At 46.0% G+C, this 20,525-nt stretch overlaps 1 protein-coding gene across 1 annotated transcript in view; it reads left to right on the plus strand.

The window, feature by feature from the left end:
- NIN (ninein) overlaps positions 1 to 20,525 on the plus strand; it is a 93,663-nt gene that overhangs the window by 23,468 nt on the left and 49,670 nt on the right. The window contains exons 4-5 of the mRNA XM_021701536.1: positions 7,199 to 7,359; positions 19,892 to 19,931. Of these exons, the coding sequence (XP_021557211.1) occupies positions 7,199 to 7,359; positions 19,892 to 19,931 (201 nt within the window). The remainder of the gene's footprint in view (positions 1 to 7,198; positions 7,360 to 19,891; positions 19,932 to 20,525) is intronic.

Raw genomic sequence — 20,525 nt, forward strand, 5'->3', positions numbered from 1 at the left:
GAAAATGGATTGGGGATGTAGGGAATTGTTTTAAATTCCTAACTGATTGACATCAGTGATGTAATTCCTTCATATCTACATGCACAATTTAATTTTTAAATTATTTTCCTAGAATAAGAGAGGGACAAAAAGTTAATTATTGCTTATTTATTCAATTTGCTCTGCTTTAGATTATAGGATTTTTGTAATGGAAATGCCACCATGGGCCTGAGCTATATGGTATCAACATACTGTCTGGATCTGTTCTCCAGAGATTTTGTCCTTGTTTGATGTATTTTGCATTCGATTTCTGTTCAGTAGTAGGTGTTAGCATAATACTGGAAGCCCTTTCTTTCCCTGATATGGTTAGTGTAAAAATCTTCCCTTTGTTTACCCGGTGAGGGAAAACTGAGATCTGCAAAAGCCAAATCATTAGGAAAATAAGACTATGGGTGGTTTTGGTACAGATGACTGTTTTTTGGGGTTTTTTTTTTTTTTTTTTTTTTAGATAATATTCCTAATTCCAAGAGCTACCCTAATTTAATTATTTTTCTTATATTTTGAAGAAGCTATAAATATAATAAACAGATATCTTTTCATTCACTCACCAGGTTTGCAGGGAAGCAGGTCTTATGAGCAGGTATCGGGCTAAAGATGGGTGTTTGCCACTAGATTCGGAGGCCTTGGGCCAGGCACCGAGATCTGGCTGAAGGCCCTGTTTTTAGGAGATCTACACACAAATGGCCCAAGAATTGTGTTCTGTTGTGCTCTCTCTGGTTGAGTCAAGTAAGTAAGAACTTGGTTCCCTGTTCCCTTGTTGTCTATGAGGACCAGAACATCTTTCCAAAAGTTAAAAGCAAAATAAAACCACCACCACCACCATCAAAAAAGGAGTGAAGAGTCACTTCCTGAGGTCAGGGGGAATTGGAAACACTCACACCCACTGCGGGTCACATAAAATGATAGGACCGTCCTGGGATTATATGGAACAATGAACAAGCACCAGAAACTATAAAAATTCCTTTGGCTAATCAATGCAGCTCTCAGATTTTATGCTATGGAAATATTTATGGATGTGCACAAAGATGTGTGTATAAGGATAGTAGAAATTTGAAATAGTGGAAAAATATATATCAAGCATAAATATTGGATAATGTATAATTAGGCAAATTGTGATGTATCTGTAATCAAAGAATAAATAGCAGTTCAAGTGTGCTGTAGAAGAATGCTAATGATGATTTTACTAAGAATACTTAATGATGATTTTGCATGTGCTTCATTTTTACTAAAGGGCAGAAGGCATTCTTCTAAAAACTACATGTGCTGTGCAAAAAACCAAAATACTTGTGCAAAAGACCAAAATACTCCTGTGAACAAAACCGTTGGCCCAGGAGTTGTGCCAGTGTTGTAAGTTTATGTCAACTTCAGAGTCTGAGAAGCTTTCCAAAGCAGGGACGTGAAAAGGAGAGTTAGGGAGTCTTAGCGTCCCTCCCATATCAGGTAAAGGGGAAGGAGGTGACAAGGAAGAGAAAATTTGGGTAAGAATGACACAGAGGTGGCTCCAGTTCCTGAGATGACAGACTGGATCACAACATTATGCGTTTGCCGCTGATCTTACCCATTACAAAAAAATGAGGTCAAGGAAGTTTGCTGCAGGTTTGGGAGCCGTGGAGTCTCTGACTTTGCTCCCCTGGCCCAGCCCACTGGCTCCAGGCCACTGTTGGCCCCACAGAAGTCTGGGGCGGCAGGGGGGGGAGCCCCATGGGGTGTGTCTCAAGCTTCTAGGCCAGGAGCTACCAGACAGAACAGCATCCTTGTCCCACTGAGCTCCTGTCGTTTTCCCTTCCAGAAAAGTAGGCTAAGCTTTCATGACATTAAGTACTCCTGATCTTGATGAGGACTGAGGGTTCCAGTCCAGGTCTGTTTGAATCAAAGCCCAGGCAGGCTCTTTCCATGAAGCTCTGCTGCCCTAGAAAGCATTACAGCCCAGCTGGGTTGGTAATTGTACATGTAAAATGCTTTTAGAAAAATAGGACCATGATCATTATGAAATCAGGAGCTATCAACAGTATGGGGGGCACTGAATTCATAGAAGAAAAGGTTCCATGAAAGTTGTACCAAGCCAGTTACTTGAGAGAAATACGTTTTGAGTTGAACCTGGAACTACGGGGAGGATTCACTTAAGTGAAATGTGAATTCTCTGCCTTCTTCCCCCAAAATGGCTCAGGATGCATGGCCTTCCAACAGGGATCAGCAGGCTGACACCCCTAGGAGGAGGCTGGGGAAACAGTCCTATCATCGTTAACAACTCAAAGCGTTTTTCTGTGGATCTTCAACGGCTTTAGGGCTCCACAGACCAGCTAGTCAGACCACTAGGTCCTGGGCTGGCCACACCCATCCACCATCCCAGGCACCCTGGTGGGGGGCAAACCTTCCCCTCCGAACTTTCCTCCCAGGCAAGGTTAGTCAGAGCCACCCCATTAGCTTTGTGCCCCGAAGCACCTGTGTGCTCCAGCAAGAACCATCAGCTCAGATTGGTGAGAACTGGCTGTGGCGACCACTCCTGAAATTCTGCCACCGCATTCACTGAAAGCCCCGGATGAGCCCCCGTGTCTTGTGTGTGGATTCCAGGACAGAGGGGTGGCTGCGGAGCGGGGTGCTAGTGGCCAGGGCGCAGCTGCCCCAGCAAGGGCCGTGTGTGCACAGAGGTGTGGGGTGAGGACCCTGCTGGCTGATGACCTCCCACGGAGGCACAGGGCACACGGGGAGGCGGAAGGAACGTCCGAAGGCTTCCCTGATTTCTTCATGTTGTTCATTCTCTCTTGGACCCTCTTCTCCCCTGCCCTCCTTGGGACATCCCCCTCCTCACCCCTTTCTTCTTTCTACTGCTCCAGCTCACCTCTGCCCTCTTCCTTGGACCCCCCACTACACTTTGCCCCCACTTCTGGTCCCCTCCCCCATCTGTTCCTCTTGCTCCCCACCCTCCATAAGCCTCTAGGTCCCTGCCCATCTTCTCCTTCCCACCCCCTCTCTCCCCACCTGTGTCTGTCCATGTCTGTCTCCCTCTTTCTCCCCCCTCCCCCACCTCTCTCTCTCTCTCTCTCTCTCTCTCTCTCTCTCTCTCTCTCTCGGTCTTCCTTTAATTCTTTCTCTTCCCTTTTCTCTTACTTAGTATCAGGTATGGGGTTGCACTCTGTGTCATGCCCGTGTAATGGTATTATAGGAGGTGGGGAGGTGGGGATGCCCCACGGGGCTGGAGGGTGTTCATTTGCTGCCTGACTGCCCTTTCCCAGGGAAGCTTCTTGCGGCTGCTCGTCCCGAGGTTTGCAATGTGCTTCGTTTTTGACTCCTTATTTTTAAATGAGTTTCAGGAATCCCATGTGCTCAGCAGAAATGTAATATGGAGGGCCTCAGACCGGAGTTACCCTGTGCTGAGGGCCTTTGGCTTTGGAAGGGGCTGGTGTCCCTGGGAACGATTGTCCGGGCTAACTGAATGGGTCAGGAAGAGAAGGAGAAAGCAAGGGTCCATACAAGCAGTTTCAGAATAAGAATATCAGCACCAAAAAGACAGAGCTTTGTTCTTCATCCTGGAAATAGCCTCAGGTCAGTTTTGGGCATAGGGAGGTTTAAATCAAAAAGTGATAAAATATCCACGGACTATGTGCTCTGTACTGTTCAGCGAGAGTTGAGGCAGGGAGCGAGTCGAGAGTGGGATGGGTGGGTGAGTGTCTGTGGTTTTGCCTGCCTGCAGCTGGCTTATCCCCTGAGTGGTCATTCTCACTGACTCTGCATTTCAGTTTTACTTTTATTATAAGTGCAAGACTCTGGTCACAAGACATGCATATGCATGGTGGTTCATCCTGATTCTGGAAGGTGGACATTATTACAGGTCTGGAGTTTCTCTCCTTGGGACAGATGGGATATGGAGTAAAGAATGTGGTGTCTGAGCATCCAGATTTTGTTTCATTTCTAAGACTGGGAGAAATAGTATTTCTTTTGTCTTTTGAACTCCCCGTTTAGATTCCCCCCACCTCCGCAGCTGCTCTGTAGAGACTATTAGTTGCTTCTGTATTTCTCTAGCATTCTTTAGGGGAGTGAATCAAGATATTTCTGTTGTCCCCTACTCATAACCAAGTGTTTGGTGTATGGAATAACACCCAGATCATCTAGACTAAGTCACATAGGACTGCTTCAGCGCCACTTTATTAGGATTGGTGCATTTCACGATAAATTCTCCAAGGATGGGGTTCAAGACTCCTCTAGGCAGTCTGGGCTTGTCTTCTTTCCTTCAAAGCCCATTTTTATTTTTGTCAAATAGGAGAAATAAAAAATTGAAAGAAGCGAAAATGACTCCGAAGCTTGGCAATCCAAGTAGAGTCATAAATAAATTTTCAAGGAAATAAAACACTGAAAGTTTGGAAGTCCCTTATATATCGTTTGTGTCACTGGCATGTCATATCCCTTCTTGGAGCACTTGATTGGAGCAGTCGCTTAGGCTTAGGCTATAGGACATAAACAATTTCATTTCTGAATCAGGCAACACCATATTATCTGGCATAGGTAAAACCATTCCATGATGAAACCCTGAAATGTGTAAGTTACATCTGGATACACTCATAAAGGACATAAACTTTGCCCCTGGGCTGCAGTTTTGTGAGTCTCTGTTGGACGTGGTAAGGATGGGGTAGAGCATTCTTTAATTTAGGGGTATAAGAGTGTCTTAAAATTTATTTGGTGGGCTGCTGCTGTGGCCTTTTAAAGGCCTGGTTGCGATTGGTAAAGAAAATCATAGTTCTCAAATGTTTAACACATTGATGACTGTTGACCACGAATGTTCTCTCTGGACGTCCTTCACTTCTTATCATGTAAGCACAGTGATGCTCATGCTCTAAATAGAGATGTGAGTATGTAGTCAAAGAAGTGACTGTTGATAATTGGTTCGATTAGTCTAATTCTATATTGGTCATAGAGACGCTTTGGGAAATTCATTTATGAGGTCACCTTAATACCCCATTCTTCCTTTGTGTGTGCTAATATCTTATCCCCCCAAAAGAGTACACAGTATAACAGATTTCTCTAGAAATTGACTTTGTGATGTAGTTACATTCTATTAAAGATGCTAACTTAAAGTTTGCTCAAAATTACTTATAATAATAAAATATGAAATAAATATTTAAAACAATTGTTGGCAATGCAAAAATAAGTAAAATAAACCCAAACCTCGCAAGGTCCCTAATGGCTCACAATCTATTACCTTCCGTCCATTATCCAAATCCAGCACTGCTCCCTGCTTGGCATGAGGCATTTAGTGGTAAATAACTGAGGAGTCATTTTCCCCACAGGTGGGTTCTGGAGTAACTCCCAGGAGTCGTTTTAAGCGGGTCGCTCTGTCCCACCAGTCTTTTCCTCTGTAAAAGCGCAGGACGCGGTGAGAGCAACTTTGTCACTCCCATCCCCAGACCACGACCGATCTCACACCGGGGAAATGTCATGTTCCTTTTCTGACATCCTAAGTTTTTCTTTTCATCTTTTCCGACCCCGCCCCCATTGTCATGAATGTTATATCTTGTTGTCTGCCAGTAAGATATAAGAATGTGTAATAAATTAAGGGTGGTTCTGCATTGCCTCTTACCTGACTAGCATCTGGGGGTCTCAGCTGCCAAACATAGCTCGAGTGTCTGGGCCGCTCCTGAATACTCACAGGCTGACCCACTCTCTCCTGATGAAAGGTACCTTCAAACATGCATGTGATTTTCAATATAAATTGTGAATGCTTAAAGCCTCCCTGTAAGAGAATCGCTCAACCGAATAAGATGACTTGGCTGGGACTTTTAAGAAGCTGGATATAAATATCGCTAGAAATTATAGAGCAGGCATAAATACTTCACTCCGAGCTTTGCTGAGCATTTTCAGGATGCTTCTGACCACATCTGTGAAATCTGAGCTTATACGGGAGGAAGGGCGGGGGGGCGCAGGGAAGGGCGACGTTAGTCAGACGGCATCCCCCGTCCTCCCAGGGAACCGACAGCATGATGGCTAACCCCGAACGTGGTTTCCGTGGTGGTGGAGGAAGGGTTTCACTCTGCCAGTTCTTCTCTAATCAGCCACCCTCGTTTTGATGATGGGTGTCCACACCTCATCTGAAAATCTCCATGTCTGAGTTCAGACACATCTTGTGAAGACTGTCACGTTCAAACAGAACAAGCATTATGTTCTCTAGGGATGCTGTGCTTTTGTGGATGATAAGAACCGAAATCAAAGCATTGCCAATCTTTTGTATTTTAATAGAATATCTTACTCTCCTAATTCTGTGCAAGGTGCTAAAAAACCTATCTGTGTCTAAGATGACGTTGGTATGGAGTGAAGTATTTATTCTATTGCTTTCAAGCTACCCATTGTAGAGAAAGGTTAGTGTGCGGTGGTGGAGGCGGTGGCCCTTGTACCTGAGACGTGTTACACCAGAATGCTGAGGTCCTTCTTTAAGGTCAAGAAACGACTCTCGCCTTACGCACGTTCCTTTTTACTTTGTGCAACACCGAAGCTCATGAAGAGGGAAAAAAAACACATAACGTACCGTTTTCCTTTGTGCAGTTTTGCATTTACTGTTTTATTCCCCAGCTTTTAATTTTATAATGAGATCTTGATGCCAGGTTTCATGTAAGCGATGAGCTGTCCTTCATTTATTAGGATCCACTGTGTCAGTTTCTTTGTTCTGTCACCCTGCTTGTCTGACGGAGCAGAAGGTGGGATGGTTCACAAAGGAGTCACTGAGGTACAGGAGGGCTGTGTGAATGCTAGCGGTGCGGGTGTGGTGTTCGGTTTAGCATTATTCTCCAAGACTTCCTCCAACATGTCTCCCTGTCAGGACGATCTCCCCCTCTCCCTTCCCCCTTCTCTGCAAGACACCAGCTTCATAAACAGAAGACCAAATAGGACAGCTGGCTTTAGCCTGATCTTAGTTCTGTCCTCGTCTGGCCGCCATCGCATCTCTCGCGTGGGATGCAGGGATGTGCTCGGGGTGCTGTCAGTCATTCCGAATGAGGAGCTGTGCTCTGCGCCTGACCTGGCGGCTCAGATCCACCCACGTCCAGCACAACTGGCCAACAGTGGTGGTTTATTCTGGGGCTGGTATAAGAGGCTGCGTCTGACAGCTGTGAGTGTCAGCTAAAGGGCTGAGTCTGTCATGTAATGTGGCCTCAACTCTTGTCTCCTTGCCTAGACTGCTCACTAGAAGCTCAGCCCAAATATGTTAAAGGTGGCAAGCGTTATGGACGAAGGTCCTTGCCTGAGTTTCAAGAATCCGTGGAAGAGTTTGCCGAGATTGAGCCCCTAGAGGAAGAAGCTCGGCCCTCACACAGCCCAGCCGGTGACCGCCACGAGGTAAGGAATGGGACAGGCGTCGCCCTCCCAGGCCAGAGGTGTGGAGACCCCCACATGCCCCCACGGTGGTGGCGTGGGGACAGGAGAACTGGGGGGGGTCATGGCTTCTCTCTCTTGCTAATCTTAGTACTTGCCCTTCGGGTGTATAGATATGGCCAGTTTGTCTATGGTTTGAATGTTTTCATCTCTGTTTCCGCTTCTGGAGAGCTGACATTTCTGTGCCAGCCTAGTGTTTATATATTTTACAGTTCAGTTACTTTCACGTCATCTGGGGTCTGCCACTTCCGGCACTTCCTGGGAATATGTCTCTCCTCATGGCACCGCCATTTTTAGTTGTGTAAAAAGCTGCCCCCTGCCCCCCCCGCCCCCGGCGCCCCAAAATCCATAAACCAGCGTCCGTGGCAGGTGCGAGAGGAAGATGGCGCGCGTAGGCATCTTGAGAGCCGTGCCTTGTCTTTCGTGGCAGCATAAAGCAGCTTTCAGACTTGGTTCTTGTGGCCTCAGCAGTCGCCACGGCTCTCCTTCGTGGGTGCGTGGCACCCGGGCCTGCCTGGCCTCCAGCAGCCCGCTTCGCCTGCTTCGCTCATCTCCCTGCTTTTCCTTGTGCACGTTGCCGTAATCTACCAGCAAAGGAGAAGCAGTAACATTTTCTTTATTCTTCCCTCACGGCTCATTTACCAGCGTGCCATTTATAGAACATGGTCGAGAATGCCGTGCTGAGCAAGCTCTAAATATTTCTTGCAAATCCCAGCTCAGACTGGGGGTGCACATATTTCAGATATTAACACCAGCTGGGAAAGAGACAAAGTGCCTCAGCTTTCTCAAAGTGGTCTGTCGATTGGGGGTTGATGGAGGTGTGTGTGCACGCGCATGTGTTCATTGCTAACACCCGTGTTCAGCTCCTTAAAGCCCACAGGAAGCTTGCTCCAATAAGGTCCCCAGCAGTCAGACATCTAGCATCTTCAGCCTTGCAGAATGCCCACAAACCCAAAGGTAACTGAAAAGAGCGCAGGTGCTAAGCAGAAATGAAACCAGCCATAATACTGCAATCTAGAAGACATAGGACTGGTCTGCCGATCCCAAGAAGTTCCCATCATTGTTTTAAAGATAAGGAGTCCCTGGGGGCACCTGGCTGGCTCAGTCGGTTCAACATCTGCCTTCAGCTCAGGTCATGATCTCAAGGTCCTGGGATCGAGCCCTACATGGGGCTCCCTGCTCTGCAGGAGAGTCTGCTTCTCCCTCTCCCTCTGCCCCTGCTAGTGCTTTCTCTCTTGCTCACTCTCTTTCTCTCAAATAAATAAAATCTTTACAGGAAAAAAAAAGGACTACTTGTCCTCACACCAGAAGTGAAGGAAAAGTGGCAGACATGTGAGCGAGAAGAGAGGAAGAAAAGCAGGCAGAGAAGAAAGATAGAAACCCCCCCAAAACGGTGTAAGAGTGTCATGGGTGAGAGGTGACAGCTGAAGACAAAAAGACCATGAGAAGCAAAGAAGAGAAGTTACTGCCTGGGACGTCACAGCACGGGGCTGGTCAGTCTGGAAGCAGAGGCTACTTCTCTTCTTGGGTTCAGTCAGTTGCAGACCCTTTCTCGGGTCCCTGTGAAGATTTAGATCGGGCCCTTTCCCCAGGAAAACGCATGTGCTTATGTGCACAAAATTTTTGCATATCCAATTTCAGAGATGCGAGTAATTTTCCTACTTTAGTTATTGCTGTGTCCATATTTACCTTGCTGTCAGGACGGGTCTCATTTTATCACATAAAGTCTGTTTTATAGCCCTGAGTAGTGTGGAATGTATCTGAGACACTTCTCTATGGGGGAAAAAAATGGTTAAAATATTTCTCAACACCTCAGGGGGTAAGCTTTTGTTATGTGGGAAACACTTTTAAGTCTAGTATTTTCTTTCTCCAAGTACTTTCAGTACCCAGGGCATTATTATTTGGTGCTAAGAAATAAAGTGATTACTTACTTTTTGATAAGATAGTTTCTAGTTACTGCCTGGGGGGTACCCAGAAAGTTCTTGGGCAGAGCTGATTTTGTTGCTGGCAGCTTATTTCTTATATCCTTGTTTTATCTACCGACTTCCAGTGAGATTTACTGTTTAGAAGTGAGACTTTGGGCTCATGTGTAGGTAAAGGTAAGAGTTGAGGCCTGAGTTTGGGCAAAATCCTGCTGCTGTGTCTTAGTAAAAGGGTACGTTGGGAGACCCATTTCACACGCGCTCACCCCGCCTCGTCCTACCGCGTCCCTTACTCCTCCAGAACCTCGTAGGTGAGACCTTCTGACACTGTATATAGAAGCTTTAGTGCTCAAGGACCCCTCTCAATAGAACAGCAAATAGAGGCCCAGAAGGGCCCTTTCTCCCCATGTCTGTTCTCCAGGAGGACCCCTACTGACCCGACTTTGTCAGTCTGTATATCCTGCCCCCAAAAGCCTTACAGGGGCACTGGATCACCCCCTTTTACCCTTTTTAAAATTGCTGAAGGTGGACTCAAGCCGAAGGTCATCCAGATGCTTTCTTGCCTAAAAATGAAGTGTTTTGTGAGCTGAATTGAGCCAGTCAGTACTCAAAGCGATTCATCACTTTAAAACATCAAGAGCTGCACGTGTGACGTGTTTGAAGTTCCTCTTGTCAACGAACGGCCCGTCCGGGCTTTGTGTCACAGCCACGTCCGTACGTCACACTCACTGCCTTCACGGATACGTGCAGTCCAGTGCCATCGTTTCCCCGGGATGTCGCTCTTACGGCACACTGTCGTGTCAGGATAGCATTCCTGTTTCCTGGCCGCTTCCACAGGAGCCTCAGCAATTTAGGGCCTCCTGGGCCAGCAGAACTCATGCTCTGGGCAGCTCGAGCTTGCACCAGAAGTACCCTTGTCTCTTGGGAGTGCCCGCTAATCTTCCTTACTCTAGAGTGGCCCCCACTCGGGCACTGAAGGGAGGAGAATGTTCTTAATAACCTGTGGGGTTTATTTAGTCTTAACTTATAAGCATTTGAGACTCTGTCAGGAGTTCTTTACTCTTCCATTGGCTCCCTTTTTTTCCCTTTAGATTGCCTGGGGTGCTTTTGTCTCCTGCCCTTGGCTGTTAAAAATTTATTTCTTGGGTGTATTTGTTACCAGTGGCTCATACTTCATGTCCGTGTCACTGGGCAATATTGAAGGAGGGAGCGGGGAGGGCTGTCTCCTGACGTGAATAATTCACAAGGAGTCGTCAGCTGGGGAGCCGGGGATGGGCCTTCTTGGTTTTGACTGTGGGTTTCCTTCGACTCCTGGGTCCTGGCTCAGGGAAAGGTGAGAATCCTAGCTCGCCTTTAGACTGCAGTCTAGTCTCTGCTGCTCTCAGACACGCCCGATTTTCCCTCAAGTGACTTGCTGGTTTTTTGATGAAGGTGAAAGGACCTGAACTTGTGGTCGAAAGTTACATGGAGTAGAAGCCCATCTGTTGGCTACCCAGCAGGAGACCAATTTTTGCCCTAGGATGAATCTGTTATTTTATTTATCTGAGCATGTGGAGAGGGATGGGCAACGGAATGGAATGGTGTCACAAACACCCCTGAAAACTGTCCCCGGCGTGGCTTGCTTCCTTCTAAGAACTCCTCCTATAGGGATAAGTGAGCAGACAGTCATCGGAAGGGATAGAACAGGATCTCCCCCCACCTCCCTTCCTTCTAGGGTTTTCCATAATAGGGAAGTTGCTATGGATTGACAGTTCATTCCTCGGCTCCTGGATTAGTGGCTCACAACATTTTTTCTGCATCCTTATTTGGGAGGCCTTCTCCCATATGTACGACCAGAATTATAGGTAATACTCTGTAGATGTACTTCTTTGTAACTCCAGCCCTGCCTCCCATCCAAGAAGACATAGACATGCAGACAGATGAGAGTGATGCCATTATAAAGGTTGCTTTCAAGCAACTAAATTTATTTTTAATGTAAGTCCCATGGGAAGCTTCCGGCTTGCTTTGTTACCTGGAATCCGTCTCGTGACCACTCCTGGTCCACCACCGGGATGTGGTGCCTTGGGTAAGAACGCACGTGGTTGCTATGTGCTACCTAATGCTCTACCACCTTGGCCTCATCCTCTGAATGGAATATATGACTGTAAACCTTGTTAGGAGGGGCTTTTGATGTTTCAGTTCGTATGTGTTGAACTAATAAAAATTGTACACATTTTAATCTTCTCAATTCAGCTTTATTCCAGCAATTTAATTCTTTCCTGTTTTATGCCAGTGATTTGATTCTTTCCTGCTGAAACAGAAAATCTCCAACCTAGCTATTAAGAATGCCTCCCCTACCATGTCTGGTTCACAGGGCCCTGAAAAGCCATCACATGGGGAAAGACCTATAATCCTAAATTTTCAGCACTAAAATGTGTATTTCAGAATTTCATTTGGAAACCCTGAAGCAGAATGTGCTAATTCACAAGTGACAAGTAGTTTCCACCATCAGGCTGATATATGCGTTCACCTTCCAATTTAGTGTGTTTATCTGGCAAATGGATTCTCTTGGGAGTCTGACCTCTCAGGTGGCATTGAAAGGAAAGTGGTTGATTTTTCTTTTTTTTATGGGATCATTATCACTCAAGGCAGTTCGGTTGGACATTCGATTCTGAAAATCCAGACCCAACAAAGGGCACATTCTTGATTGCAGCATAAGGTGTGATTAATGCGACCGTTTTCATGGCTGTTTTTGCTTTACTTGGTTAAGAAACAGAAGTGAGATTTTACTTTCCAAAGAGTACTTTTTTTTTCTTTTTATATGCACACCTGCAGCAGCTACTGAACTGACCTTGAATTTTAATTTTGTGCTTTCTTCTCAGGATAGGTGGAAGTAGGGAGAAACAAAACTAATGCCCAGTTCCAGTCTGTTCCTCAGACCTGGTGGGCGAGGTGGTTCCGTGACTATAAAGCAGGGCCACTTTGCTTTCTGCCCTCGTTGAAAACAGGGGACACCTTGTTAACTGTTTTCCTCCACAGGGAATAAAGCAGGTCTAGTAAGATTAGTATCGAGAGCAGGAGGCTTTAAACAATGATCTCTCCCACTATAGACAATCGTCGTGTAAGCCAAAACCAGGCAGTTTAAGTGAGGGCCTGAGAGAAAAGTGGAAGCCAGTTGCTTCATGTGCTCAACAATGGATGGGCAATCACGGCTTTGTGTTGGGACTGTGTGGGGAGGAAGGGGTGTGGGGGGGTGGGGTTTAAGAACTAAAAACGAACAAACCAACCCCCCAAACTGGCTTTACTACCCTATGGAAAATTAGACTTTGCCAAGCACTGGGAAACTGACTTCTGGTCCCCTTAACGTTCATTTTCATATAGGCCTAACTTCACAGTTAACCTTCGTGAATTCCTCGTTTATACCGTATGGAGGAAATATTTGATGCTGGAGCAAACTTCTTAATAATGGAGCGAAGTTCTGCCAAGAACTTTTGTAGCTGAAATGTACCTATTCCTCCCATTAGATTTTCTTGTTCTAGTCTTTGGCAAAGTAAGTGGTCTCATTCCTGATGCCATTTACTTCCATCAAACGACGTGACATCATCAGGATAGCTTTTCTTATTAATGGAATTTCAGCATTTCCCTTTCTTTTTCTTAAATCTATTAGACCCTTTGGCCATTCCCAGAGATGAAACGCTCATTCAAGATACGATTATAGACCACTTGAAAGTGATGTAAAAAAGTCCCTTCAAAGCTAATACAGTATCTCTCATTCTAACGCAGACCGCAGCTTTCCAACTTTGAGGCTTTGCTGTCCTGGGTAAGCCTTCCTGACTTGATCCTGGAGGGAATGCCCTTGGTGTCCCCCCCCCCCCCCCCCCCCCCCCCCACGTCCTTCCAGGTCAACAATTTCCAGTAATTATTCTCTAACTAGAAAATAAAAGAGACAGCAAATAAAAACATTAACTAGTTAATTTTAATGATAAGAGTAACATTTTCCAACTATACCATTAGGTATATTTTCCAAATGGAAAAGCGGTGTTCACTATCCACCAAGAGCAGCTCTGATGAGTAAGATCTGGTGAGCAGATATATTAAAAAAATCCCTTTCTTTAGGGACTTTAGAATCCAGTGAACCGAGAGCACTCCCCAGCCTTGGTATGAGAGGAGACTTTAAGGCTCAAACGCTTTTAAATTCAGCATTTCTTCACACTGGCAGTCCCAGAGGCGTTTTGGCAATGTAGCAGGACTCATCTAAATGCGTGTGCCGCTAAAAATCCTACATTAACTCCTGTTGTCCCCAGGACTTACTTGTAGCTTTTAATTGCTTTTATTTTTTAATTGCTTTTAAAGCTAAAGGAACTGATGGGCTTTCTGGTCATGACAGACCTGCAGCGGAGCAGCTTGTCTCTGGGTTCGGAGCGGAGAGACCGGGAGCTGGGCAGTCAGGCCTCCACTGCCTGGCGTGCCTTCAAAGGCAGGGTGGCAGGAACGAACTGAAGTCCTAGGAGGTGTGTCCCTGCGGAAACAGGGGCCCTGCTGGGCGTACTGGGCTCCCGGTACCTGGCTCAGAGCAAGGGCTTTATAGATATTTAGGACTATTAGTTAAATATGCCATAGATGCCGTATTTTTAAAAGTCCTCAAGTTTTGGCTATAGGCACTCTTCTAAACTGATTTCTGTGTGTGTTTTTCCAGAGACTTCCTGGGCTTAGCTAAGTACACTGCTCTCATCAAATGGACACTACAACTCTGTTTGGGGAGCTTTGTTATCCCAGTAGATTTCCTTCCTCCTCCTCTGGGCTTGCAAAGCTTTCCCCTTTCAAAAGAAGAAGAAGAAGAAAACAAAACAAAACATGTGCTTAAGGCTGCTGAGATCAGTTCAGCCACCTCTGCTGGGAAAGAATAACCCCGTGTGTGCCCCCATAATCGTTTTAATTAGCCATACATTCTGCAGGGCACGAGGTCTGCGTTGGAGCAGATGACTGGTGGGGGCTGGGACTGGGCTATTGTGGGCGGGGGCCTCGCCGGGCCCAGCCTCGGGGCTGGAAGCCTGGGCTCCAAGAGGCTCAGGCCATCTGCTCTGCAGGCCAGCAAAGCAGGTGGCCCTCCCAAGAAAGCGTTCCTGAAAGCAGTTTCGCTGGTGTGGCCCACGTGTGCGGGGCACCCTGGCCCAGCCATAGGACAGCTAGAGCGCCAGCCACAGTGGCCAGTGTGACGTGGAGAGGCACAGCCCACGGAGTGGGTGCGGGGCTCCCTTTGTCTGCCTGAGGGGGGCTGGGGGCTGCCTTTGGTAGCAGCCATTTTGGGGCCAGGCAACCTCTGACCCTCTCCGCTCCGGCTGCTCTCAGTGGGGCTGTGGGCCAGCATGCTGGTCATGCTAATATGGAAGCACGGGCTGCCCCTGCCGGCTGCAGCCACCCACAGGGCACTGCTGCCCATGGGGAGGGTGCCCAGGGAGGCCCTGCTCCTAAGTTGAATCAAAAATTGATTGCTTCATCACGACAACCATGTTCAAAGCCGTAGCTTCTACAGAGTCTCTTTTGGGTTTGTTCCTAAAGCTGACGGTCTATCTGCTGTTTCTTTTCTCTGCCCTTGTCCTAGTTTTGGACACCCAAATAATAGGAGCAGTAATAGTAATACCGATTTACTTAACAGACACTTAGCTCTTAATTTGTAGCAGGCACCATTTTAAGTGCGTTCCAAATAATAGCACACCTTTGTAGGCAGGCATTTTGAGATAATCGAGGCAGGCGGGGAGTTAAGTAACGAGTCCAAGGTTGAACAGCAAGGAAGTGGTGGAGCTGAAACTGAACTGCGGGGGGCGGGGTCCAGCTCTGCAGCCCAGATCCTTACCACATGATTGTTGTGGCCGAACTAATAACAGTAGCTAACACTTCTAAGTGCCAGGCATATGCCTGCACGTTCTTGGGCCTGTGGCCCAAGGCGGGTACCCCAGGGGTCACAGAGCGCCAGAGCCAGACTTAACCCCGTCTCTCCGCTCAGCCCTTGTGCTTACGCCCTCTGCCCTTTTGCCTCCAGAGGCAGAGTAATTGAAGTCGCACAGAATGATTTGAAAACATTTATTAATACCATTTCTCCAGTGCGAGGTGATGGAAGATTTCAGGGTAAAACTTAACCCTTTTTCGTGAATTAGTCTCGAGAACACATGCCAGCAGTTGTCCCTCCTTTCTTCCCCGACTTTTCCAAAGGTTTTTGAGATTACCTCCCTTCTGATGCTCATGGCTGATCTGTGCTCAGAGGCCACCTGCCGTGCCAGGCTTTCACTGCACTGGGTAAACCAACAGCAATGAAAAGACCTTGTTCCAGAATGATGCCTTCTTTTATTGGTGCTATTCTAGTAGGCCAATGATCTAATCCCCCCAGCCTTCCAACCTGACATCCCCCTCCTGCTGCCCCTGAGCTATGAATGAACTGAATCTCTCCCCTACCCACTCACCCCTCGAAATTGCAACTTAATAACAAACATTCAGCCACCCTGTGCTTACCTCCCCCTTATTAAAGGGACGGACCCTTGGTGGAGAGTGGGGAGGGGCGCAGCACATTTCTGGGCAGCAAACCCCATCTCCAACTGAAGCTGTCTTGGAATGAAACTACAGCCATTCAGCCTAAGTTTGCTGCTTCTAGAAGGCTGGTCCTAGCTGGATCTAGGTTTCTTACACAGGGCCACGGGAGAAATTGTGCGTGACTGTCACCCTAGCGATTTTTTAACAAGTTCTCCCTTACCCGCCACCGCGTGCCCAAGGTAGTTTGTGTGAGACTGTATAAGCTGCCTGGGCTGCCTGGGCTTCAGAAGGCGGGGCTGAACCTGATGCCACCTGGTTAAGCTACCTCCAGGGTGTCCCGGTCTCAGGCCCCCATTCGGGTCTCCGACCAGTGTCCCTGATCTTTCCGCACTCCGCTAAGCTCAGGAGGCACCAGCAGGAACCGCACCTGGGCCTCCTGCGAGGCCTCCTCTGTCCCAGGTCACAGGGCAGGACGAGGCCGCAGACATCACAGACATAGGAAATTCATTTGGTGAGAATTTGAGGGCAGGTGGGTAAAAGAAATAGCAAGGTCGGACCTGTTCCTATTGCATGAACGTCTAGAATAGCAAAGGAAATATAATCGTTTGCCACATTCCTTCAACCAAATGCACCAATTTTGATTATGTCTGTTTCCTTCCAGTCTTTGTCTTATTGTATAAATATTTTTGCTAGCGGCAGTCATAGTATAGAGAGCATTTTTGTTACGGTCTTTCATTTAACATTTCATATTTTTCCGTCTCCTACATGGTTTTATAATTATAGTTCTAATGACTACATTATGATGTATAATTGTAGTTTGTGCCCCATTGTTGAGGGTTTTAAATTGTTTTCTGTACTCTTACAAAGAGTGCTAAATGTACATATCTATGCATATGCCTTTTTCCTTTGACTTTACTATCATTAGAAATCATATGAAATTACTGGGTCGAAGAGTATGAACGTTTTTATGGCTTTCAAACATGAAGCAATTTTCTTTACTAAAAGGGTAATGTCCATCCACATTGCTACCAGTAACATTTTAACAGGCCTGTTTTAAATCATAACCTTGATGGTAATGGGACTCCTGTCTTAAATACTGCTAATTTAATGGGAACAGAGTGATTCCTTGGTTTTAATTTATACTTCTTTGCTGTTGAAATGAGTCTTTCCCCATATTTGTTTAATTGTGTTGCCTTTTATGTGAATTGTCTGTCTGTATTCTTTGCATATCTGCTGGACTTGGCATTTTCCTTACAGATTTATATGAATAACTGATACTTTCCCAGGGCCACCCAATTTAACGCCTTAAGTTTAAACATGGTAATAAAAATAAAATCTAGCAAAATAAATTTAATAGGTACTACATAAACACATGAAATAAGGTTTTATAGTGCTTATTATGTGCTAAGCACAATTCTAAGCATTCTGCCCAACTCTCTGAAATATGTACTATTCCCATTTTGTAGATGGAGAAACTGAGGCAAAAGCAATTCATAAATGTGTCCAGGCCAAATTCAGTAGATAAGGCAGTCTGGCTCCCATGTCCCCACACTCTTATTAGTTAGGAGGAAGAATCAGGGAAGGAGGGCAGCAGGGAATACTGTCCTGAGAAGTGAATAAGATACAAGCATCCAGTCCCATAGACTCATGAAATATTTGAAACAGTATATTGGAGCCTCTTGCACCTCTGAACTAATTGCTCACTATTTTAAAGTGAATTGAGAGGTGAGCAAATGTAAGAAACAAACCTTTCTGTCACTGTACGCACCTCGTTATGTTAGGAGTTGTTACCAAGGGTTTTTTGAAGGTGTCTGTTTGCATTTTTCCATCTGTTTATCCTAGTAGGGGCTCCCTTTCTTGTTTGGGTCCAGTGATGAGGCATATTCTCCTGTTACTTTTCCTGTCCATTTGTGCTGTTAAAAAAATTGTCCCCTTCTCATGATTTTAGTAGGTTTTATTTTGAACGGTGGTTCTTAGATCATAGAAACCCATTTTATTTGTTTTAGGTGGATTTAAGGGATTCCATTTTAGGGTGCTTCCAACTTATATGCTGAATAATAAATTTTCACAACGTGGGGTGCCAAAGTATAAGAATTTAAATCTTCGCTCTGTGGGTGAGGAAATAGATATGCTGGGACAGACAGGCAGGCTGCTTTTATTAGTGGAGCTTTATTGATTTAAATCATTTCATATGACAATGGTTGAATTCTGCCCAGAACCAATAGCGTAAGAAAAACTGTACGTTGGGCTGCTTACCCCACTGCTCCTTCTGTACCCCCACCGTGCCTCATACATCCACCAGGTTGGCACTGTGTCTTTATGAGGAAATGTGGACTGCTAAAATTGTAATCACAGACAAGCAGAAATCACACTGTCCCCTAATTCTGTTTCCATAACTACCATGTGTATTAGCGACTTGCGGTTGCAATCTGAAGGAGTCGTAGTGAACTTCTGCATTTCGAGTCACGGCAAGAATGACCCATCTCAGCATCGTCAGTTTGGACGATGTGTATAGTGTGTATACACTATATAGTATATAGTATATAGTATATAGTATATAGTATATAGTATATAGTATAGTGTGGCAGAACCGGGGAAACTCTCTGGTGCCAGCTTCAGTCTCTTTCTAAGTAAAATATGGAACTGTGAAACCCTGGGAGATCGCTGTCCTTTAGTTAATTGGAGAGGACCAGCATAGGTGAGTATGGGGAGGAAGAAAGTAGATGACCTCAACTCGTCTCGGCTTGAATGAGATACCGAAAGTCAACATTCAAGCTAAGGATTTTGGGTGGCGCACTGTTTGCCATGAGAGATCCTAGCTCTTGGAGACGAGTTCATCAGGTGTATTTTCCTGTTGCGTTTCTTTAGGATCCCAAGAAATCAGATCGTCTTGTATAGTTCAGCCATCACAGAGAAGGGGCTGGGTATTTGTTATCAAAGGCAGCTTCATTCATCAGGTTGGATCTCTGCTGAGACAGCAGCCAGCTTTCAAAAGGGGGGCTACCCCGTTTCTCAACAGGGTTTCCTGCGATGGTTGTAGACCCTCCCAACAGGAGTGATTAGGCGGCTCGCTGGCCAGCCAAAGGCCACCGCGAACCTACTCGTTGCCACTGACCGGAAGTAGACCTGTGCTGTGCTTGGCTGTGCTTGGAGCAAGGGCTGGAGTTCTGATTTGTGCCCTTGGCTGGGTGCTCTTGTGCAATACACAGATTACAAATGTATGCTGTGACTTGAAAAAGACCCAGTAGTAACACAGCACAATGGGCAAGATGGTCCAGTTCAGGTAATTTTCACGGCTTCTGATGCAATTTACTGGTAACATATATTTTGTTTAACTTGAGCTTTCTAGCCTACCTGTTTTGGGTTGTATCTCTGTCTCCTTCCTCACTGTGTCACAGACACACTAGGCTCATTCTTGCCTCTGTGCTTCGGCAAACGGTGGCTTCTCCTTCCTTTTCACATGGCTCTCTCCAGCTCACCCTTCAGGCCTCAGTTTAGATGTTGCTTCTTTCAGGAAGTCTACCCTGATCTCCCGAGTCTGGAGGATCCCATTTAGGTACCCTCATTAACATTTTGAAAACTTGCCCATCGTAACACTTAATACGCTACAATATTGTACTTTCTGTGTTCTTGTGTGCATGTCTTCATTAGCATATAAACTTCTCAAGGCAAGAAATGTGTTCTGTTCATAGTCGTATTCTGAAGATGTACCATAATACCTCGGACCCAGTACACATTGAAGAACAAATTCATAAATGCATGGTATGAATTTTTGTTGGTTGATGGATTCTGAATATTTGCTTTGGCTTTGTTTTATTGGCTGTGATAGGCTTTGCTGTTGAATGAGTCAATTTGCAAATGCAAAAGGCAAATCCCTAGTGAAATAGTGCAGCCGGCTCTGTGGTGTTTCTTGAGTCTCTTGATTGGCTGGTTGACTCAGGAGAGCCCACCTGGAGGGTTTCTGAGTCATGTGACTCACCCAGGTGATGATTTCAGAGCCAGGGAGTGTTCTGATCTTGGAAAGACTGAATATGTACTAACGCACACTAATCTTCTCTTGCCTTCTCTAGCACTGGAAGACACAACGCAGTGAGGAGTATGAAGCAGAAGGTAGGAACCGAGTGTGTGTCGGGCTCTGCCGGTCGCAGGGCACTCAGACTCCACACCCCCTTTTCCTGCAGCTCTCAGCCTTCTTCCCAACAGCCTCGCTTGCTGGAGACCAGCTAAGAAGTAACCCTGAGAACAACAGCCATAAAAAATACTCATTCCCAGGGGAAAGTTCATAGTTTTAAAACCCTAGCATTTAACCTCATGCAAGGTATGGCAACTAAGATGTGGAATTTTACTTATGGGTCAATTACTCTTAAACAAACTTTGAAATTAATCTATGAGCAGTCCTAAACTAAATAGAGACCTATTAAAACGCACACATTGACAAGTTTCAGATGGATTGAAGAAGCCGCAGAACATGTTGAACTTCTGGGGCCAGCAGATGGCACTGTGGTTCAGCTGCCAGAACCTTCTCCCACTTCTCAGGCTACCCTGGCGAAACTCCACTTAAGAGTAATTACTGTGTGTTCTCTAGGTCTCTAACCTGGAAAGACACAGCAGTAATGAGCTTAATTTCTTCAATAAATAGTAAGGGTAGCACTTCAATAAATGTACTTCTCAGCCTCCTAAGGTTCTTCCAGGCACAGAAAATTG

This window comes from Neomonachus schauinslandi, chromosome 9, assembly GCF_002201575.2.
Source record: "Neomonachus schauinslandi chromosome 9, ASM220157v2, whole genome shotgun sequence".
Lineage (NCBI taxonomy): Eukaryota > Metazoa > Chordata > Mammalia > Carnivora > Phocidae > Neomonachus > Neomonachus schauinslandi.